At 36.8% G+C, this 20,659-nt stretch overlaps 1 protein-coding gene across 3 annotated transcripts in view; it reads left to right on the forward strand.

The window, feature by feature from the left end:
• Nucleotides 1-20,659, forward strand: part of pxylp1 (2-phosphoxylose phosphatase 1) — an 88,039-nt gene that overhangs the window by 58,253 nt on the left and 9,127 nt on the right. For 2 of the 3 annotated variants that reach the window (XM_008119637.3, XM_008119640.3), the window contains 2 exons: nucleotides 98-259; nucleotides 5,720-5,846. In XM_008119637.3, the coding sequence (XP_008117844.1) occupies nucleotides 98-259; nucleotides 5,720-5,846 (289 nt within the window). The remainder of the gene's footprint in view (nucleotides 1-97; nucleotides 260-5,719; nucleotides 5,847-20,659) is intronic. The other variant, XM_062976563.1, reaches the window with a different exon arrangement.

Here is a 20,659-nt window from a genome sequence, read left to right on the forward strand (position 1 = left end):
GTATTACATGTAAACTAACCTGCTGTGAGTTATTCAAATAAATGATCTAGCATTAAAATAATCCAGCCATAAATATTGCTTATTTGTATCTTTTTAGTACACTTGATCCCCATTAATCCGGTTAAAGAAGATGGTTTGAATTCTAAGAATCGAAAGAGAATTATGCCAAATCCACTGACAGAACCACCTGCTATAGATCCAATTTATGAAGCCAAATTTTATTGTAACATTCCCAGCATACCTGAACGCAGTATGGAAGGTAAATATATCATTGTGTTGATGTGTGCTATTTTATTTTGGTATAATTCATTGTGTTTTCAGATTCTAGCATGTTGTCAGAAAACTTCCAGGTGTAGAAGGAAGCAGAAGTAGCAATTAAAATCAAAATGCAAAATCTAAAACCTACCTTCTGTATTAACCTGAGCTGCTAACATTCTGGGTGGGATATGGTCACCCTTCTAGTCCAGGACTATGTTTCCAACTGGTCAACCAGATATTTTGAGAATCTTACAGCCAAACATGAACACAAAAGTCTCTGTGCTACCTCCTGCTAAACAGCACTGAAAACCATGATGCTTCTGAACCTACATGTTTCGTTTAACCAGATGGCTCATTGTTGTCAATATACCTGTGCTCAATGAATTAGAAAGGAGTTGGCAAATTGCAGTCCTGGGACTGCATACAGTCTTTTTAAAGGATGTTTTTGTGATTTCCAAGCCCTCCAGAATCATAAAACAACCTTTATTTTTGTTGAAACAAAAGAATAAAAACTATAAGAAACATCACATTTTATCTACATTGCAGTCCCCTGTATTATTTAAGACTTTAAAAATAAACCCCTGCTTCTTAAACTGTTAATCCTGACCCCAAATGGGCCAGTGTTGGGGTTGCAAAAAATTGGCAATAGTAAAGCATTCTGAATCCCATCTGTTTATGCTAATCTGTTAGCAACAATGTGCAATGTTTACTCTGCAGAAAATGCTTTAGCTCTGCTTCATAAAAAGGAAAGCCAGCCTATTTAGCAACCTATTATCATTAAATGTTTAATTTTATATCTATGGTATTTTAAATTGCTATATACTTGGCATCATGTAAAAATATATTGGGAAGAAAGGGATCATGAGTGGAAAAAAGTTCAAGAAGCCCTGATCTAAGCCAGTTGCCATCATCACATCATACAACAAAGAATTCTACAAATTATGTGAAATTAAGACTTTAATTTAAAGTTTACAATATATACAATATCACAGTACTATAATAAATCTAATTCATCCTCCCTTTCTCCAATCATACAAAAAAATTAAAAGAAAAATGTTATCAAGATAAAAATACAAATTACATGAAGTTATTTGTTTTACTTTATCTCAGTTAAATTCTGACTTGTTTAATTAGGTTAAGGATCCCCAAACTAAGGCCAGTGGGCTGGATGTGCCCCCCTTGGTCATTTACCCAGCCCCCGCCCTAATCTTTGGATTTGGTGTCGGCCTAAGTCTAAAACGACTTGAAGGCACACAAAAATAAGAATCCTAATTAACTTAACAATATCATCAGCCAAAACAGGCCACATTGAAATATTGGTAAGTTTATGTTGGTTAAAATTGTTCTTCATTTTAAATGTCATATTGCTTTTTCATGTTTTTTTTTGTACTACAAATAAGTTATGTGCAGCGTGCATTGGAATTTGTTCATTTTTTTCAAATTATACCCCCCCCCCCCCCCGGGATATAGTCTGAGGGATCATGTTTAAAAAGTTTGAGGCCCCCTGGATTAGGTGGTTCTGTGGTTTTGTTGCCTGAGATGAAAATAAATATTATTCCACTTCCCTATATCATGTGCATATACGACTCTATTATGCTTCCCTCAGCTAAATTATATCAAAAAGGTATCATATACTATAACCATCATAAGGAAAGTATTTCATCTTCCCATTTAGTTTGATTCTAGATCTTTGTAACATCCTTGTACAAATGAAATCCGTTCTTCAAATGGAGCCACTTATGTTTTTACAAGAAGATCTTATTGCTTATTTTGTAGAATAGGCTCTGCTAATTATTTGTGGTAGCATCCTATTAGTTTGTCAGGGGCTACTCTAATTGGTGCCATAGATGCTCTCTTTCTGTTGTACCAGCTTTTAGTAATCTGAAGATTTTGTTCCTCTTAAATTGTCCTTATAACACTATTTCAACAAATACTTTCCCTCGTTTGCAATTGACTGTGGTGGTGTTGGCAGCTTCATCAAGTTTGTAGTTGACACCAAATTGGGAGGGATAGCAAATACTCCAGAAGACAGGAATGATTTTAACGGATTAGAGAGATGGGCCGAACCTAACAAAATGAACTTCAACAGGGACAAATCCAAGATACTCCACTCAGGCAAAAAAAAAAAAATGAAATTCAAAGATACAGAATGGGGGACGCCTGGCTCAATAGAAGTACGTGTGAAAAAGATCTTGGAGTCCTCATGGACAACAAGTTAAACATGAGCCAACAATGTGATGCGGCGGCAAAAACACCAATGGGATTTTGGCCTGCATAAATAGGAGTCTAGTGTTTAGATCTAGGGAAGTCATGCTACCCCTCTATTCTGCCTGGAATGTGTCCAGAGGAAAGTGACTAATATGATCAAGGGTCTCATGAACAAGCCCTGTGAGGAGCAGCTTAAAGAGTTGGGCATGTTTAGCCTGCAGAAGAGAAGGCTAAGAGGAGACATGATGGCCATGTATTATGTGAGGGGAAGTCAAAGGGAGGAGAGAGCAAGCTTGTTTTCTGCTGCCCTGGAGACTAGGACACAGAACAATGGCTTCAAACTACAGGAAAGGAGATTCCACCTAAACATCAGGAAGAACTTCCTAACTGAGAGCTGTTCAGCAGTGTAACTCTCTGCCTTGGAGTGTGGTGGAAGCTACTTCTTTGGAGGCTTTTAAGCAGAGGCTGGATGGCTATCTGTCAGGGGTGCCTTGAATGCAATTTTCCTGCTTCTTGGCAGGGTGTTGGACTGGATGGCCCATGAGGTCGCTTCCAATTCTATGATTCCCCTTTTATGTAAATGTGTAACTGATGATTCTTTGGACTTTGCACTTTGACAGCACTTACATCTTATCTAATTCAGGATCAAGTTTCATGGATAATTTTAATGGATGATTGTTCCAAGGCATAGTTATTGGTTGTATCTTGAAATTTATTTATAGTGCTTATGTTTGAAAATGCTGAAACAGAGATGAAGCAGTTGCTAAGTGTGAAAGAGAAAGTATGTGTGTGTGTCGCTCTCTATGTGTGTGAAAAGAAAAACATTCCCATAAAATATGAGTCAAGCAAAAAGGAACAACATTATATTGAATTTCCATCTCCTGACAGTAACATGTCAGTTAAGGAAAAGCTGTCAAGTTCTGAACAGCTTGCTAATTTATCAGAAAGCTTATTCTCTGACAGTCTCCAAATTTATAGAGACTACTAGTGAGAGGTGACGTCACATGGCTAATCTCGGTGAAATGAAGTGCTGCCTCACTTAAGGGAATCTCAGGAAACACTGAAAAGGAAAACTTTAAGAACACTGTAATTAGCAAGACCAAGAGTGGGAATGGAAGTTAATGCAATCTAATTATATCATTGACTGCAAACACCTTCTATATAATTTTTAAAAGGTAGATAAAATAACAATGGTCTGGGAATATGATTCAGAAACCATAGGTCTTAACAGAGAAATTTAAACAGCAAGTAACATAATAGCATATTATCTATTATCTGAATAGATAATCTGAAGTACCATCAGATTTCAGCATGTATAGAGGTCTGGGATGTATATGTAGTCTGATGTATATTCTGTGTACAGAGGTTTAACATAGAATCTATATAGCCTTAGCAGCTAATGCCACAGAGCCTCCGGTGGCATAGTGGGTTAAAGCCTTGTGACTTGAAGGTTGGGTTGTTGACCTGAAGGCTGCCAGGTTTGAATCCAACCCAGGGAGAGTGCGGATGAGCTCCCTCTATCAGCTCCTGCTCCATGTGGGGACATAAGAGAAGCCTCCCACAAGGATGGTAAAAACATCAAAACATCTGGGCGTCCCCTAGGCAATGTCCTTGCAGATGGCCAATTCTCTCACAACAGAAGCGACTTGCAGTTTCTCAAGTCGTTACTGACACACAAAATAACTAATGCCAAATGTTTCAACGTAGAAAAAACTTGCTGAGCATCATACATTTATTGTGGAATATACCATCTTCTGTTTTCTGTAACTGCCACCTAAAGTACAGCATCCTTTTGTTGAGATTAGCTGAAGAAAACAAGAATGGATATGTTTTGCTCTGTTGTTTTTGGTATTCTGTTCCTCCTTCTAAAACTGCTGAATTCCCAGGTCTCAACAGTCCTAAGCAATTTGTCTTCCTCTGAGCCTGAGAGAGTGTGTGAATAGCCTAACCAATGGGTTTGTGCAGTTATACAGATCTCCAAATCCTGGTCTCCAGAGTTGCTGTCCAGTGCTCAAACTAATGCACCATACTGACTCTCTATTAATGTTGTTTCCTCTTGTTTGTGATTAGATTTTTACCAGCTTTTCATAAATTGGCCAAAGTAAAGCAGTGCCTTATCAATCAGATAGCTGGTTAGCTAAGGCTATAGGTAGTGGGATGAATAACATTAAGAGGAGATTGGGGATATGCATGGTGGACACCTATCTTGTTGGTTGATATCACAGTGGTTCTGTGGACTTTCAATGTATGATTAGCCATTATTGAATGGCAGTTATGGGGAGCAACAATCATATATGGTAGATCTTTTGGTCTGATGTGGCAAAACTGCCTGTATGTTCTTTATGTACTTCTGTAACATAGACCATAGCATGTCACTATATCTGATGATGATTTGCTGTTGTTCTGTGAATTGCATTTAGGAGTCAAGGCACAATATGTGTGCATTGTTAAGAATCAATCCATGAGTCATAATAAGCAAGGTAATTTTATTGGCCTCTAAAGTAAACATGCATTGCTGACATTATCAGCATTCAATTTTTCAAGATTTAATAAATATTCTGTCTCTACAATATGTTTGCAGGATCTTGGAAAGTTGAATAATAAAGCCTGTCATTTGAGATAGGTCATTTATTTTAGTAAGACTGTGAAAATTGAACAAGTTGAATAATAAAACCTGTCATTTGAGATGTCATTTATTTTTGTAAGATCGTGAAAATTCAACAAGATGTAAAGGTGGTACTTAACTTCATCATTATTTATATCTGAATGTGAAAAAAGAGAACAAGGCTGTAAGTCGGTATTCATCTGTGACAGTAAAGCTAGTAGAGTGCACTCAATACATGTGATTCCTTCTGAGCTTTTAGATCTGTCAATGTATCTAGAACAGTGATTCTCAATCTGTAGGTCCCCAAATGTTTTGGCCTTCAACTCCCAGAAATCCTAACAGCTGGTTAACTGGCTGGGATTTTTGGGAGTTGTAAGCCAAAACATCCCTGGACCACACAAGTTGAGAACCACTGATCTAGAATAAAATTGTTTTATATGTGTCTGTGTGTATACATTTGTATGTTTGAATTAATGAATGAATGAAAGCAGTATATGTAATTGAGCACCAGTTATGTCAATGCAAGATCCTTTTGATAGGACTTTTCATTGCATGTTTTATACGTTACTTACTTCTGTATATTTGAGCAAGTATCCTTCTTGGGCTCCTTGTGATTGTTATAATAAATCACATTTTTTCCTCTTACAGGCCATGCACCTCATTATTTTAAGCTGATTTCTGTTCATGTGCTGATCCGTCATGGTGACCGATATCCTCTTTATGCCATTCCTAAAACAAAAAGGCCAGACATTGACTGTACTTTAGTTCCTGGCAGGTAAATTTTCTTGATGTCATATTTTTTCCTTTAGACTTTCTTTGTATACTTTGTATAATATAAAAATTTAGTAGAATATAAACATCTAATTAAAGTCCAGATAGTGATTTATTGTGTACACAAGTTGGGACCTGCAAACATGTTACTAACATTTTTCTTTGCATTCATAGTACTCAACATTGTGATTTATCTTTTGCTAACTTCTGTTTCCTTCTTTTATTTTTAAAATAATTAAAATAATTGTCCAAACAGAGGTAAACAAAGGAACTGGCTCCAACCTCAAACTCTTAAAGCCCCATTTCACTGAAAGACTGCCTCTAGCTCTCTGTCCCTGAGGTCAGTCTCATCCCTGTCTAGCATATTGTTAACAGATGAATAGATGGGGATAATGTTCTCTTATCTTTCTGAGACGTGATTGGAAAGGATATGAGATACTAAAAGTATCAAGATATTGTGATACAGACACTACCCCCTTGCTTTCCCTCTTGTCACTGAGAACTGTTTTGTATATTTTTCATTGGTTAATTGGCTTTTGGTAATAAATGTTTCAATGGCTTTTCTGAGCTAAACTTTCTCTAATCTCTGAGATGTTGACAAATTCAACATGGATTCATTATTTTCAGTAGAGATGTTGGCCATTAGCATTGCTTCATAATTTTTACATAGCTGTTAAAACAATTAATTTTGAAACAGTATGAAGCATTAATTAATATCATTGTTGGAGTCTATATTTCCTTATTGATACAGGTTTGTTATGTTGCCTTACGTTAGCTGCAAACTGTGATAAGCAGCCAGATTGAATAGTTCAGACTGACTGTTTAAAGGTTAATTATAATTGTTAAAGAAGAACAAATGAAATATTGCACAATGGTGTATCATAATTGATTGGGGTGGCATCCCGGATAAACCCGAGTTTTAGAATGCTTCAGTGAATATGGGTCATCATACAAGACTTAGGGATTTAAACTTTTGATTTCTTAGCACAGTAGATAAATCACTATTTGGGAAAGAAAGGAGTAGTTGAAAGATAGCGAACATATTGTGATAAACACATTTTCGCAAACAAAATGTTGGTATGCTGAAGAAGGGCATGTATATTGAATATTTCAAGATGGAGTTTACTAAGTGCTATGAAATTGTATTGGCTGTAGTGAGCAATTAAATTTTATAATAAGATAAGCAATGAGTAATTTGCTAATTGCAGTGATACGATTTTTAATGAACTTACTCTGGGGAATGAAACATTAATTGAAGAGAGATAGTTCAAAGCCATTTGGAAATTCTACAGGGCTTGACATTCTGGGTCTAAAACATCTGCAGTAGAGTATTAAAGAGAACACTTTACAGAATGGGCACATGCATGCTGTGATTGTAGTAATTAAATAACAATTTTCAGTCTTATAAAGTCCATAGAAGGAAACCTAGCAGAATTGCACTTCAGAGAAGGTCATTTTGTGGATGTGTCCAAGGACATTGCTAATTAATTATTTTTGAGATACTAGAAATGAGAAGGTTACAGTATGTTCTGGTATGAGTCTTTTATGCTTTCCAAAGGTACCTTGTACATCAGTTCCCCTCAATATTTTCCTAAAGCTCCCATGAATCCAAGAAATATTCAGTGTTGCTAGTTCCTAAAAGCTGGTAAATTGGCTCAGATTTCTGGGAGCTGAGGTCCAAAACACCTGGAAGAGCACAGTTTGAGAAACACTGGTTTAGATAATAAGGCATTTGATGATGCACTTATCCAAGAGAAGTATATTTATTTAAAGGTCTTCAAAAATAAAATAGCTCTGCATGTAGGAGAACAAAGGTGTTGTTGTTTATTCATTCAGTCATTTCTGACTCTTTTTGACCTCATGAACCAGTCCGCACCAGAGCTTCCTGTCGGCCGTCGCCACCCCCAGTTCCTTCAAGGTCAAGCCAGTCACTTCAAGGATACCATCCATCCATCTTGCCCTTGGTTGGCTTCTCTTCCTTTTTCCTTCCATTTCCCCCAGCATCATGATCTTTTCCAAGATTTCCTGCCTTCCCATGATGTGACCAAAATACTTCATCTTTGCCTCTAATATCCTTCCTTCCAGTGAGCAGCCGGGCATTATTTCCTGGAGTATGGACTGGTTGGATCTTCTTGTGGTCCAAGGCACTTTCAGGATTTTCCTCCAACACCAAAGTTCAAAAGAATCTGTCTTCCTTCGCTCAGCCTTCCTTATAGTCCAGGTCTCGCATCCATAGGTTACTACGGGGAATACCATTGCTTTAACTATGTGGACCTTCATTGCCAGTGTGATGTCTCTGCTTTTCACTATTTTATCAAGGTTGGCCATTGCTCTCCTCCCAAGAAGTAAACATCTTCTGATTTCCTGGCTGCAGTCTGTATCTGCAGTGATCTTTGCACCTAGTCTGTCACTGCCTCCATGTTTTCTCCCTCTGTTAGTCAGTTATCAATCAGTCTGGCTGCTATAATCTTGGTTTTCTTGATGTTTAATTGCAACCCAGCTTTTGCACTTTTTTCTTTCATCTTGATGATAAGGCTCCTTAGCTCCTCCTCACTTTCAGCCATCAGAGTGGTATCATCTGCATATCTAAGGTTGTTAATGTTTCTTCCAGCAATTTTAACTCCAGCCCTGGATTCGTCAAGCCCTGCACGTCGCATGATGTGTTCTGCGTACAAGTTGAATAGGTAGGGTGAAAGTATACAGCAATGCCATACTCATTTCCCAATCTTGAACCAGTCTGTTGTTCCGTGGTCTGTTCTTACTTTGGCTGCTTGGTCTTTATACAGATTTCTCAGGAGACAGACAAGGTGACTTGGTATCCCCATACCACCAAGAACATGCCACAATTTATTGTGTCATCTAATTTAAATTCTTCTTTGATGCTGTGGGTGCATACCTAACAAGGACAGCCTGATATGTCCCAACATCTGAAGAGAAAATTGCCTGGTTTCTGAGCACATTGTGTCTTTTGAGTTGCCCTCACAGAAAGGCTCATTTGGCACAGTCATTATTTTTTCCTCTTTTCTTCTAGTATTATTAACTGTATTGCTCTTATGAATTTCGATGAAATCTTTTCATGTGTTTTTGGTTTCACTTTGTAACCTACCTTGAGATCTGTAGCTTAAGCATGGTTAACCAATAATTTTATAAACTGAAGCAATCTCCAAAGCATCTATTTTCATTCTTTAAATCATGCGTGGAAGATGCTTTTGAGAGTTGTAAGGAATATGCTGGCAAATAAGCAAAAACATCTATACCACTTTAAGGAAAAAGTGAAACTACTGGTCTTTATAGTTCTTTGTAGTTGAAAGCTAGAATTCTTAGAAGCAAACAGAAAATCCGAAGCACTGGTGCAATTTTCAGTAAATGAGGGTTGTCCTGAAGGCTTTTGATATCTGATGGACAAAAGTGTAATATTTTATCTATACAAGGACTAGAAACTGTAAATTGCATTCAACGTTTCCTGCTAATAGAGATACTTGGGCAGAAAAATAATTTACAATTAATAGCCAGTTCTCTGTGTCTCTCTGTGTGTGTGTTGTGTTTGTGGGAATATATTAAGAAGGGAAAGTACCAATAAAATGTGCATTTTGTTCATGTAAAGGGTGTAGGTAGCTGTTCATGTGTGAAAGAGAAATATATATGCAAATGCATATGTATGAGATCTTACATGTGTGCATATTTCCACAAATACACTTCTGTGTGTTGTCAAAGGCTTTCATGGCCGGGATCACAGGATTGTTGTATGTCTTTCGGGCTGTGTGGCCATGTTCCAGAACTATTCTTTCCTGACGTTTCGCCCACATCTATGGCAGGCATCCTCAGAGGTTGTGAGGCATGGATAAACTAGGCAAGGAAGGAAAAATATATATATCTGTGAAGAGTCCAGGGTGTGACAAGACTCCTTTGTCAAACATTAATGCTGGCTTCCAACTGACAAAGGACTCTTGTCACACCCTGGACTCTCCACAGATATATATTTTTTCCTTCCTTGCCTAGTTTATCCATGCCTCACAACCTCTGAGGATGCCTGCCATAGAGGTGGGCGAAATGTCAGGAGAGAATACTTCTGGAACATGACCACACAGCCCAAAAGACATACAACAACCACACTTTTGTAATTCAGGAAAGTTAGTTGGCATTGATAGATTTTTATGGAAATATAGTTGTTTCTAATGAGAACATAAATATGAGAAGACCCGTCATGCATTTTGGAAATAGATTGGCAAGTATTTAAGATTTAATTGTTTTCTTATTGAAATTCTTATTTGTTTAAGCTATTTGGATTTTGTTTTATGATAAGTATCTCATTTGTATTCAGTTCCCTTCTCTGTTTCATTTAGTATTCCACAGATGGAGTTCATTAATTACGCAGATTATGCTGCAGCCCTATGGACTTCTAATGGGCAAGCAGGATAGCTTAGGGTGTCTTTCTAGAGGTTTGCGAATTAAGGATTGTGGCATATGAAAAGCGTAGAATGTAGGTAAAGAAAGAGACAGTGTCCTTGGAGATTTCATCTGTCAAATTTCAATTAGCATTTTCAAATCAAGGTAGATTTCCATGGAGAAAACTTGTTTTTATCATTGTTCACCAGCACAATTAATTTTCTGTCACAGTATTTTATTTACTTTGATTTTGAGGGGAAAGGGTGGGAATGAGTGTGGGGATAACTGAAATACATAATATTTAGTTCTGTTTTTAATTTGAAATGCAGCAAATATTTGAAATAAATAAACAAATGCCTTGTATGGCTACAATAACTTAGAATGCCATCATTGATTTCCATAAGGAATAATATTTTAATAGCCGAAAGGAAAAGGATGGGGGAACCCAGACTAAAAATGAAACTGTCATCTGGTAATTTCATAGTGCTAGCCTTTCAAAATGATTACTCTTGATACTGTTTTGAAAGATAGTAATGAACAACGATGACATCTCTTAACTGTGTCATCATCTTTAAATACACAATTGTGATTCAGAGGCATTTGTGTATGTGTACAAATTATTCAACAGCATCTTATCTGCTGTCCTCCACCTCTCTCATGCACACAGTCCACCAGCAAACCCCTTAAGAACAGTTTGGCAAGATGTATTAGTGAGAGGCTACTTTAGGTATATACTAGCTGTGCCCGGTCACGCGTTGCTCTGGCGAAGTATGGTGGTATGGGAAATAAAGTATTGAGGAATTGGTGGTAGTTAAGGTAAAGGGTAAAAGTTTTCCCCTGACATTAAGCCCAGTCATGTCTGATTCTGGGGGTTGGTGCTCATCTCCATTTCTAAGCCGAAGAGCCGGCGTTGTCCGTAGACTCCTCCAAGGTCATGTGGGATGACTGCATGGAGCGGCGTTACCTTCCCGCCGGAGCAGTACCTATTGATGCACTCACATTTGCATGTTTTTGAACTTCTGGGTTGGCAGAAGCTGGGGCTAACAGTGGGGGCTCTCTCCGCTCCCCCAATTCAAACCTGCGGCCTTTCGGTCCAGAAGTTCAGCAGCTCAGCGCTTTAACACGCTGCACCATCAGGGGATATTATTTCCTAAAGGTTGTGAATATACAATATTTCTGATTGGTTTTTTTTTGTCTGTTGGGAGGCAAGTATGAATGCTGCAATTAGGAAAAATTATTAGGATGTAATGGCCTTGCAGCTTTAAAGCCTGGCTGTTTCCTCCCTGAGTGAATTTTTTGTTGAGAGGTGTTAGCTGGCCCTGATTGTTTCCTGTCTGGAATTCCCTTGTTTTCAGAGTGGTGTTCTCTGCGATATTTTATGTGCTTCTACTGTCTGTGGCCCTGAGAAAACAGAGGATTTGCCAGACTTTGATGATGGGAATACTTTGTTGGGAGGTGTTAGCTGGCCCTGATTGTTTCCTGTGTGGAATTGCCCTGTTTATTTACTGTCCTGGTTTTAGAGATTACCGTATATTGTTCTGCATTATTCTATCCCAGTAATTATTTCATATTAAAGTAGAATCTCACTTATCCAACATTCACGTATACAATGTTCTGGATTATCCAACGCAGTCTGCCTTTTCATAATCAATGTTTTTGTAGTCAGTGTTTTAAATTCATTGTGACATAAACAGGCTGGCAGAATATTGGATAAGCGAATATGTTGGATAATAAGGAGGCATTAAGGAAAAGCCTATTAAACATCAAATTAGGTTATGATTTTACAAATGAAGCACCAAAATATCATGTTAGACAACAAATTTGACAGAAAAAGTAGTTCAGTACACAGTAATGCTATGTAGTAATTACTGTATTTATGAATTTAGCACCAAAATATCACGATATATTGAAAACATTGACTACAAAAATGCATTGGATAATCCAGAACATTGGATAAGCGAGTGTTGGATAAGTGAGACTCTACTGTAATTACTACATAGCATTACTGTGCATGGAACTACTTTTTCTGTCAAATTTGTTGTATAATATGATGTTTTGGTTCTTAATTTGTATAATGATTACCTAATTTGATGTTTAATAGGCTTTTCCTTAATCCCTTATTATTATCCAACATATTCACTTATCCTGCCGGCCTGTTTATGTTGGATAAGTGAGACTCCACTGTATATTGATAATCTTAAATTATCTGCTTAGAACTGGATTATATTAGGACCCTTCTTCACAGCTGTATAAAATGCACACTGAAGTGGATTATATGGCAGTGTGGAGTCAAAATAATCCAGTGCAAAGCAGATAATATAAGATTATAAATGGGTTATATAGCTGGAAGGGCCTTGAGTCTACACTGCTATATAATCCAGTGCAAATTAGATAGCCTAAGTCTGCCTGTCCCCTAACGGAACCCTGGCTGTCCCTTGGCTTGCTAGGAGTGGGTTGCTAGGAGACGAAGTGGGCAGAGATTAGCCCTCTAAACTGGCAGCAATTGGATAAAAAAAAATATTGCTCTCCCTCTAATTAGGACTTTGTTTTTCTTTTCTTTTTGTTGTATCAACCTGGAGGCATGGATGATGGGTTGTGTTGTCAAAATTCGAGGTTGGGGGGGCCTGTACTTTTGTTGTTTTGTGAGTCGCCGTGATGCCATCACTCTTTTATATATATAGATGGGCTCCCACTTTTGGATAATATATTGTGGCTGATATTCCCCACTGTATTTAATGTTTACAAACATGTGCCCTCATGAATTTTGTAACTCACATATACAATTATGCCACCATTGTCATGACCACAAATATCCCCTCCCCCACATCCCACCTTAGACACTAAAGAATTCTGAGAGAATGGTGAGAAGGATGATGAAGCAGATGCATCCAGCCCTTTCCCAGTAGTGAGCCATGGTGTGGTTCTCATCATCGTACATGGCTTCCTGGTGGGAGGTGAATAGAACAAAAACACTCCTAAGGTTCCCATTTACTTAATATAGGCATCCTTTTTAGCCACATGTACCAGTTATGGACTTTCAGAAATCAAAATAAAACTTATTCAAATCCATCTTTTAGACCACCATCTAAGTATTTTGAATATAACTGTGTAGATGTATTAGAAGAAAAATCCCTCTAGTTCAGAAACAGAATGGGATGAATTTCATTATGAGAATATGCAGAAAGGACACATACAGGTTTTATATTAATAGATTATCAATCCCTAGTGGAAAAAGTTGGTTTTCTATGAATGTACACTTTCTTTCATTAATTCAGAAAAGCAGAAAAGGCAGGCAGAAATGTGAGAAGAAATTGGAAATAGAGCAGCAGCCTCTTAGCAGTTTACTTTCAAAAAGAGCTGTTGCCTCTAATTGGTAGCAGATTCTGTTGGAGGTTTTTTATGTGATCATCTTCTAAATCCTTAGTGTATTGGAAATTATCTGAAAAGAAAAAAATAAACATATCACCAAAAATTATCCTGTAATAAAACATAAATTATATCTTTTGCGAAAAATGCACTTATGTCTTATTACATAAGACTATTTTATATAAATGTTTTAAATTTTTGTTATCACACTAGTCATATGCCTAGCTTATAGTTACTAAGGAAAGGTCAAGTTGTATATTAAATCTCTTCTTTTTATTCTTCCATGATTTTATGGAAATTACCATACTAGAATTTCTCTGGAGATTTAATCAAACTAAACAGAATAATTTCTTTCATTCTGTTCAGTCCTAGCCACTTTCACAGTGTTGCCTGGATACTCTGTCTCCTGCGGCATCTGTAAATTGGCCAGTTCAACAGCAAGATTGCTAATCTATTTTTTTTCCAAAAGGAAAAAGTCATTGTAAAAAGTAATTGGCCAGACAGTCTCCAAATACCATTCCCTTTGAGCTGCCATCTGTATTTTTCCTTCACCATCCTTTTTCTTGTGAGTAATAATTCTCAGAGTACACTCTCAAGTATGACTGGTGGGAGCGAGAGAAAAGTCCCTCCCCGTGATCGCCCCCCCACCTCTGGAGCTCCCTCCCTAAAGAAATATAAGTGCCCCCTCCCTTTTTCCTTTAAAAACCAATTAAAAACCCATCTTTGCTCACTTGCATATGGAGTGGTAGAGGATTAGAAGTCTATATAGTTAATATACCACCGACTGGAAATCATATTATACTCTGTTGGTTCTGTTGGTTTTATTGGCTGCATACTAATTTTATTGACTATTAAATGAATTTTAATTGTGGTTTGTATAAATTTATGTTTATTTTTATGTTAGATGTAAATTAATTGACAGGTTATGTTATTATTTAATTTATGGTTTTATAATATAATTTTGTCTTAGAAGTTGGTTTATTTTGGGATCTGGTTGTTTCGTTATTTGTACTTGTATTTATGATTGTATTATGGTATTGAATGTTTGCCATTTTTTGTTGGAATCTGCCAAGAATTACCTCGGGGAGGTAAGGAGGAATACAAATAAAGTTTATTTATTCATTTATTGTACTGAGTACAATTTGCCTTGTATGCAGGCTGTTTTCTATAAATTCCAACATCTTTTTATACAGTCTTCAGATATAATTTTTTCATATCTGTCCATGTTTTTATTACTGATTTCATTATTAGACTGACATATAAACAGCATGCTTTTACCACTGTAAATATTGAGGATACTTGTCTTAATTATAAATGTTTGAGGCTGCAACTAAGTCAAGAATACACAAATTAATACAGCTGTAACATTTTACATAACGTAGCTTGAGATTTAATATCTCAATATTTAATAACTCAAAATACTGTATCTCAAGGGTTGTGTAAATGGATGAAAGATTGAGATATTGATATTTTTTTAAAGAACACACTAAACTTGTTCATTATCATTGCATACAAATATGGATCTCGACAACCCAGTTTAAGTTAAAATGAAGAAACTGAGTGAGGTTGTGGAAGAATTTCCTTAGAACAGAGACAGGAAATTTGTTTCTTCAAACCTTTTTGTAGAGAGTAGCATCCTTCATTTTGGCTGTGTTGCCTAGGATTGAAGGTAATGGCAGGCTAACTACTTCTGGAGGGCCACTCACTCCATTATCTTGCTTAGTTAATTCAAGTACACAGTACAATAATCTTCCAACGTTTTATGGTTAATGGGACCAATTCATGATTTTGAGTGGAAAATTAGCAAAGGAAGGGATGACTATTACACTCACCATTGTTTAAACAAATTTGATTGGATCAAAATGGCTTTCTGAGTGGTTTTCTGTTGAAGTTTAAATGCATATTTTTGTAGTTAAGCAATTTGATACAGTTATAAATAACTTGAGGTGTTCTTTGAAGTAGAAGATAGACTTGGGAAGAAAATTCTGCATGTACAGATTGGGTGCCAGCCGTCAGGCTTGAGGAGTTCCCGGTGTAGTGCTGTGATGCTGCAGTGTTTATTTAGAAATCCAACCTCATCAAGCTTTAAGACCTTACTGATTGTTCTACCCAGCAATACTTCCCCACAATTTCTCACATCATGTACTTATTGATTGGCTCTGTAATTTAGGGGTGGGAGTTTTAATAGCCTCCATCCTATTTTTTCAAAATGGTTGACACTGATATGACACATTGAATACGGGGAAATGAGATCTCTGTTACAAAAAGAAGAAAGGAAGGGAATAAAACTGTTTCCAGAGTACCAAACTGCATATGCCTAATGTGTTTTAGATCAAAACTTCTTCAGGGATAGTTCTTCTGACCCAACCATTTGGAAAGTGTAGCTCTTGTTTCTGTCTTACTAAATTCTTCCTGTACTAAGTACATCAGTGGTGACTGAATAATTGAGTGGTGGCAGCAGAGCTACTGGCACATCTGTAATAGCAGTTGGCAGGAGTTGTGCTTAATGGCTGCAGGATGTGCCCAGTGACAAATAGGGCACACAAGCTGTAGTGGAACTTGCTGCGGTTAATGGATGCAGGGTGTGGCTTGGAGCTCCACCACAGCCTCTTCACTTGGAAATGCAGTCTTCAGATATAATTTTCAGAAAATGTGGTCTACCCTCATACTTGGATAGAATTTGAAAAGATGCTGTATTCTCATATTTTCAATCAAACTGTTAATAATATAGTATAGACTTATTTCCTTTCTGTCTGGTGCCTTCAATTTGTTGGTGTTATGCACCTTCAAAATAATTTCCTACTCATGGAGACTCTAAGGCAGGGGTACTCAAACTTTTAAAGCAGAGAGCCAGACATTTAAAGATGAGCTTAAAGCTAACCTGAAAAAATGTGGCATAAACACTGAGAACTGGGAAGCAATGGCCTTGAGTTCTTTAACTGTGGATTTTGAAGAGGCATGAATAGAGGGCGAAAAAGAGGAAGGCATGCCAAGAAAACCCTTGTTGGGACTGTCATCCATTTGCAAATGTATGCTATCACTGCGAAAGATCATGCAGATCCATAATAGGTCTCTACAATAACTTGCGAACCCACTGCCAAGACTATCCCTAGAAGACCATCATACTTGGCCACGAGTGCTAGCCTATGATGATAATGACAGGTTGTAGAGGAGAAACCTGTCCTGTTTTGGGTTTTTTACCTTTTGTTCTGAAGTTAGGCCTAGTAGCTGCAGAGTTATTATGTTGTTTTTAGAGTTTTTAACATTGCTTTGATTTTTTTTTTTTAGTCTTTCAGGGCTGGCATCTTGTTAGTGATATAGGTGAAAATGTCAATAATACAGCCAGTGTGTGTTTTTTTTTCAAAAAAAATCATTTCCTATCTCCTTCAAGGACCTCCTCTCCCAGTCTCAAAGTTTTGCTGTGATAGGTCCTCCTAATGACCATTGTGTGGCTAGTAGGGAACAAGAGAGACTGAAAAAGCTTCTGGCTATGCCCTATAATCTGATGCAAACCAATCACATCGTTCTCCTAGAATCTGGCATATCTCTGCAGAAGATGCCATTGGCTACATCCCTTACTTGATTCCCACTCCTACCGCTGGCAGGGCTGTAGCCAGGGGGGGGGGGGGTAGGGATTCAAAGCCACTTCCCGAATTTTTTTCCTGACTATGGCTCTGACCCCTGCTTTCCACTCGGTACAGAATGGCAATTCTTATACTATGTTAAGAACTGTAGAATCATGACTTAGATATTGAATTGAACCCCCCCCCCCCCCCACCCGCATTTCTAAGCAGTGGCCAAGGTGAACTTTAATTTTCCACTGTATTATTGCTTAATTTATGCTTTACTATAGTTTTTGTAACCCAGACTTTGTGGATTGATATAGCAGTTGAGATAAAGTACATTAACTCATTTTGAAAGTACCTTCCTTTTTCTTGTGGGATGATAATGTTGACATTTGTTTAGAAGTTAGTGAACACGAACTTTGACAGAATTAGGTTATTGCTTACTATATATGAATGCACTAGTTGTGTGCATGTGTAGAAACATGTTCTTCTCCCCAGATTTTTTGGTATGAGAAGTATGATTCTGTCTTGGCTCATTTAAACATTTGGTAAGGTGGTAACTGTCAACAAATATATGGGATAACACAATTTGAAGTTTAGTAGCTGCAGACAGCATGTATACTCAGATTGTCGACAATTATTATGTTGGAAGGAAAGTACAAGATGGCAATCTTGTGAAGCACTTTATGGCAATTTTAACTCTGTTTCTTGATTAAATTGGTCTTTTTTCTGAATAAGAACACAGTCAGAAATTCCATGCACATTAACTTGAATCAAATCTCATTTAACAAAGTGAGAAATTTCCAAGGAAAATGTTCTATAAGCATACACCAAAAATTATGCTGACTCAAAAAGTACTCACAATGCAGTTTCGATTGAAGGCTGAAATTGAGAGTGTGATAATAGGTATTCTAATGCAATGTGGAATAGAGCAAAATGTAGCAACACTTTGCTATGCTTCCATGTTACAATTCAAATAATTGAAATACACATGTAAATATTTAATGTTGGTATCTTTGCTGTTGAGCAAGATTGAGAAATTGTGGCAATTCAGATGTTGCTGGATTGGAATTCACCATTTACAATGTCAGTGCTGAGGGATGTCACAATTCAGCAATATTTAGCGAACCACAAGATGCTCAGAAGTGCTTTAAGATGTAGTCTTATTAAATTGATAAACATTTCTAAAGCCTCCAGCACATCATGAGATGGTAGTGTGGCACCCTCTTGTGGTTTAAATCATTCAATCTGGATTAGACAAAATAACATGTCTTTTAAGAAATGACTCGTAAAGAAATGTTAAGATCTGCAAGTTTCACAATATTTCAATTATTGTGTTGGATCAATGTAACATCTCTTTATGGAGGATGCAAAACAAGCCTATTTTTGATAGTTTAAAGAACATTCTTCCATTGCATTGTTTAGTGCTTGGTACCCTGTTTCCCTGAAAACAAGACATCCCCAGAAAATAAGACGTAGTAGAGGTTTTGCTGAATTGCTAAATATAAGGCCTCCCCCAAAAGTAGGACCCAGCAAAGTTTTGTTTGGAAGCATGTCCGCCAAACAGAACAGAACATGGAGGATCGTTAAATGTATGCACCATAGATTGTTGTACATAGAAATAATGGTAGTAACAAGAAATTCTTGATAGGATTCACAGTTTGGTTATGCTGGTTTGTGATAACAACTACTGTACAGTATATAATAAATGTTCATTTTTTTTGTTGAACAATAAAATGGAAGAATAAGATATCCCCTGAAAATAAGGCCTAGCGCATCTTTGGGAGCAAAAATTAATATAAGATGCTGTCTTATTTTCGGGGAAACAGGGTAGTTGAATTTCACCCAATGGAGTAGTAGTGAAACTAGTTTTTAATTCTAAGTGGGTATGTTTGTTTTAATAGTAATTATGTTTTATGTTTTATTATGGTTGTGTTGTATATTTTTGTGTTGGTAATTGAATTCTTTACCTATGTTGGAAACCTCCCTGAGCCCCTTTGGGGAGATGATGATGATGATGATGATTATTATTATTATTATTATTATTTGTAAAAAAAAGCACACTTTATTTTAATCTCTGAAGATGATTTCACCTCCTAAAATGTAGAAACAAACCACCACTAGTTGGAATTAATTGCTAGACACTGCAATGAGTAGAGAAGGATCTTATTATTGATTGATCTCAAAGCAGATAATAGACTTCAGTGTATCTTGGTCAAGGTTTTGAATATTAATAGGAAGAATGAAATAACGTTTGAGGCCACATCTCATATATTGCTTTGGTCTGCACTGAGATTTTAGCTCTTTTCTCGTCTATCTTCGTTAACCATGAAAATCTGCTCCAAAGGGATTCTCAAACTTCTAGAGGGGAATTTTATGACACATGAGTTGAAACATGACAGCAGTGGCCATGTTGCATTGCGTAACTCCTATCTTATGTGGAAGCTGCTTACATGAGTGCAGTGACCATGTTGGATACAATCATATCCCTTTTATTGGCAAGAGGCAAGCAACATATATAGATGTTTTTATGAAAGAAAGGAGAATATGAAAATCAAGTTAGTGTGTTGTGATTACTAGTGACATGTCTAGCATTGACATTTTGTTGTTGTAATTATCTGTTCATGGTAGACCTATATTTTGTTCAAATCTGCCAATTAACATATTTGAGATGCAGTTGTGTTCTAGCTATCTATGTGTAAACTGGTCATGCTTTTAAGATGGTGTGTCTTTAACACCACATAGTTTTCTATGAATACTTCTACTATTTAAGTGAAATGTTTTATTCTTGCATATTAATAAACAGTAGTTTGGAAGACTTAAGGCATCACTTTAGTAAGTTTGGTAATTGGGAAAAGATTTCTTAGCTTATACTATATTATTGATGAGAGACAGAAAACCTATTTCAAAAGGACTTATCCGGTGAGAAATGTTTTGAGCAAGAGAATTAAGAATTGATTTCTGAGCATGAATTGTCACACTGACAGCTTATCTCTTGGAATGTGGAGACCATATTATGCTTATTTAAGCAAGGTTTAAAAAGTGTCCTGATTATATATTTACCATGACTGCAGAACAGTGTATGCTGAATAGTACTGGTATTTATTTATTTATTACATGCATTTATACCCCGCCCTTCTCCCCGAGGGGACTCAGAGCGGCTTATGCCCTTATTTTCAGTAGTGCTTCTAAAACATTTAAAAAACTAAACTTTTTTTGTGTTCAAGGGACAGTAGCTATGGCTTGCCATGGGCACTTTCCATAAAAATCATGATGTGAGGTAGCCATTGGAAATATTACAGGGCTCTGACTAAGAAATGAAATGCTAGAGGAATTGTGTGCTCTTATGCCCATTCATAATGTGCAACTTTAGCGATATAAAATAGATATTTTTGTAATGTTAATAATGTAGGTCACATACTTAACTTGGGAAGTTGTGAAATCTAAGGAGTTATTCAGAATGAAATGAGATATATCTGTTGGAATAAAGGTATGTAAT

Source organism: Anolis carolinensis, chromosome 3 (genome assembly GCF_035594765.1).
Source record: "Anolis carolinensis isolate JA03-04 chromosome 3, rAnoCar3.1.pri, whole genome shotgun sequence".
Lineage (NCBI taxonomy): Eukaryota > Metazoa > Chordata > Lepidosauria > Squamata > Dactyloidae > Anolis > Anolis carolinensis.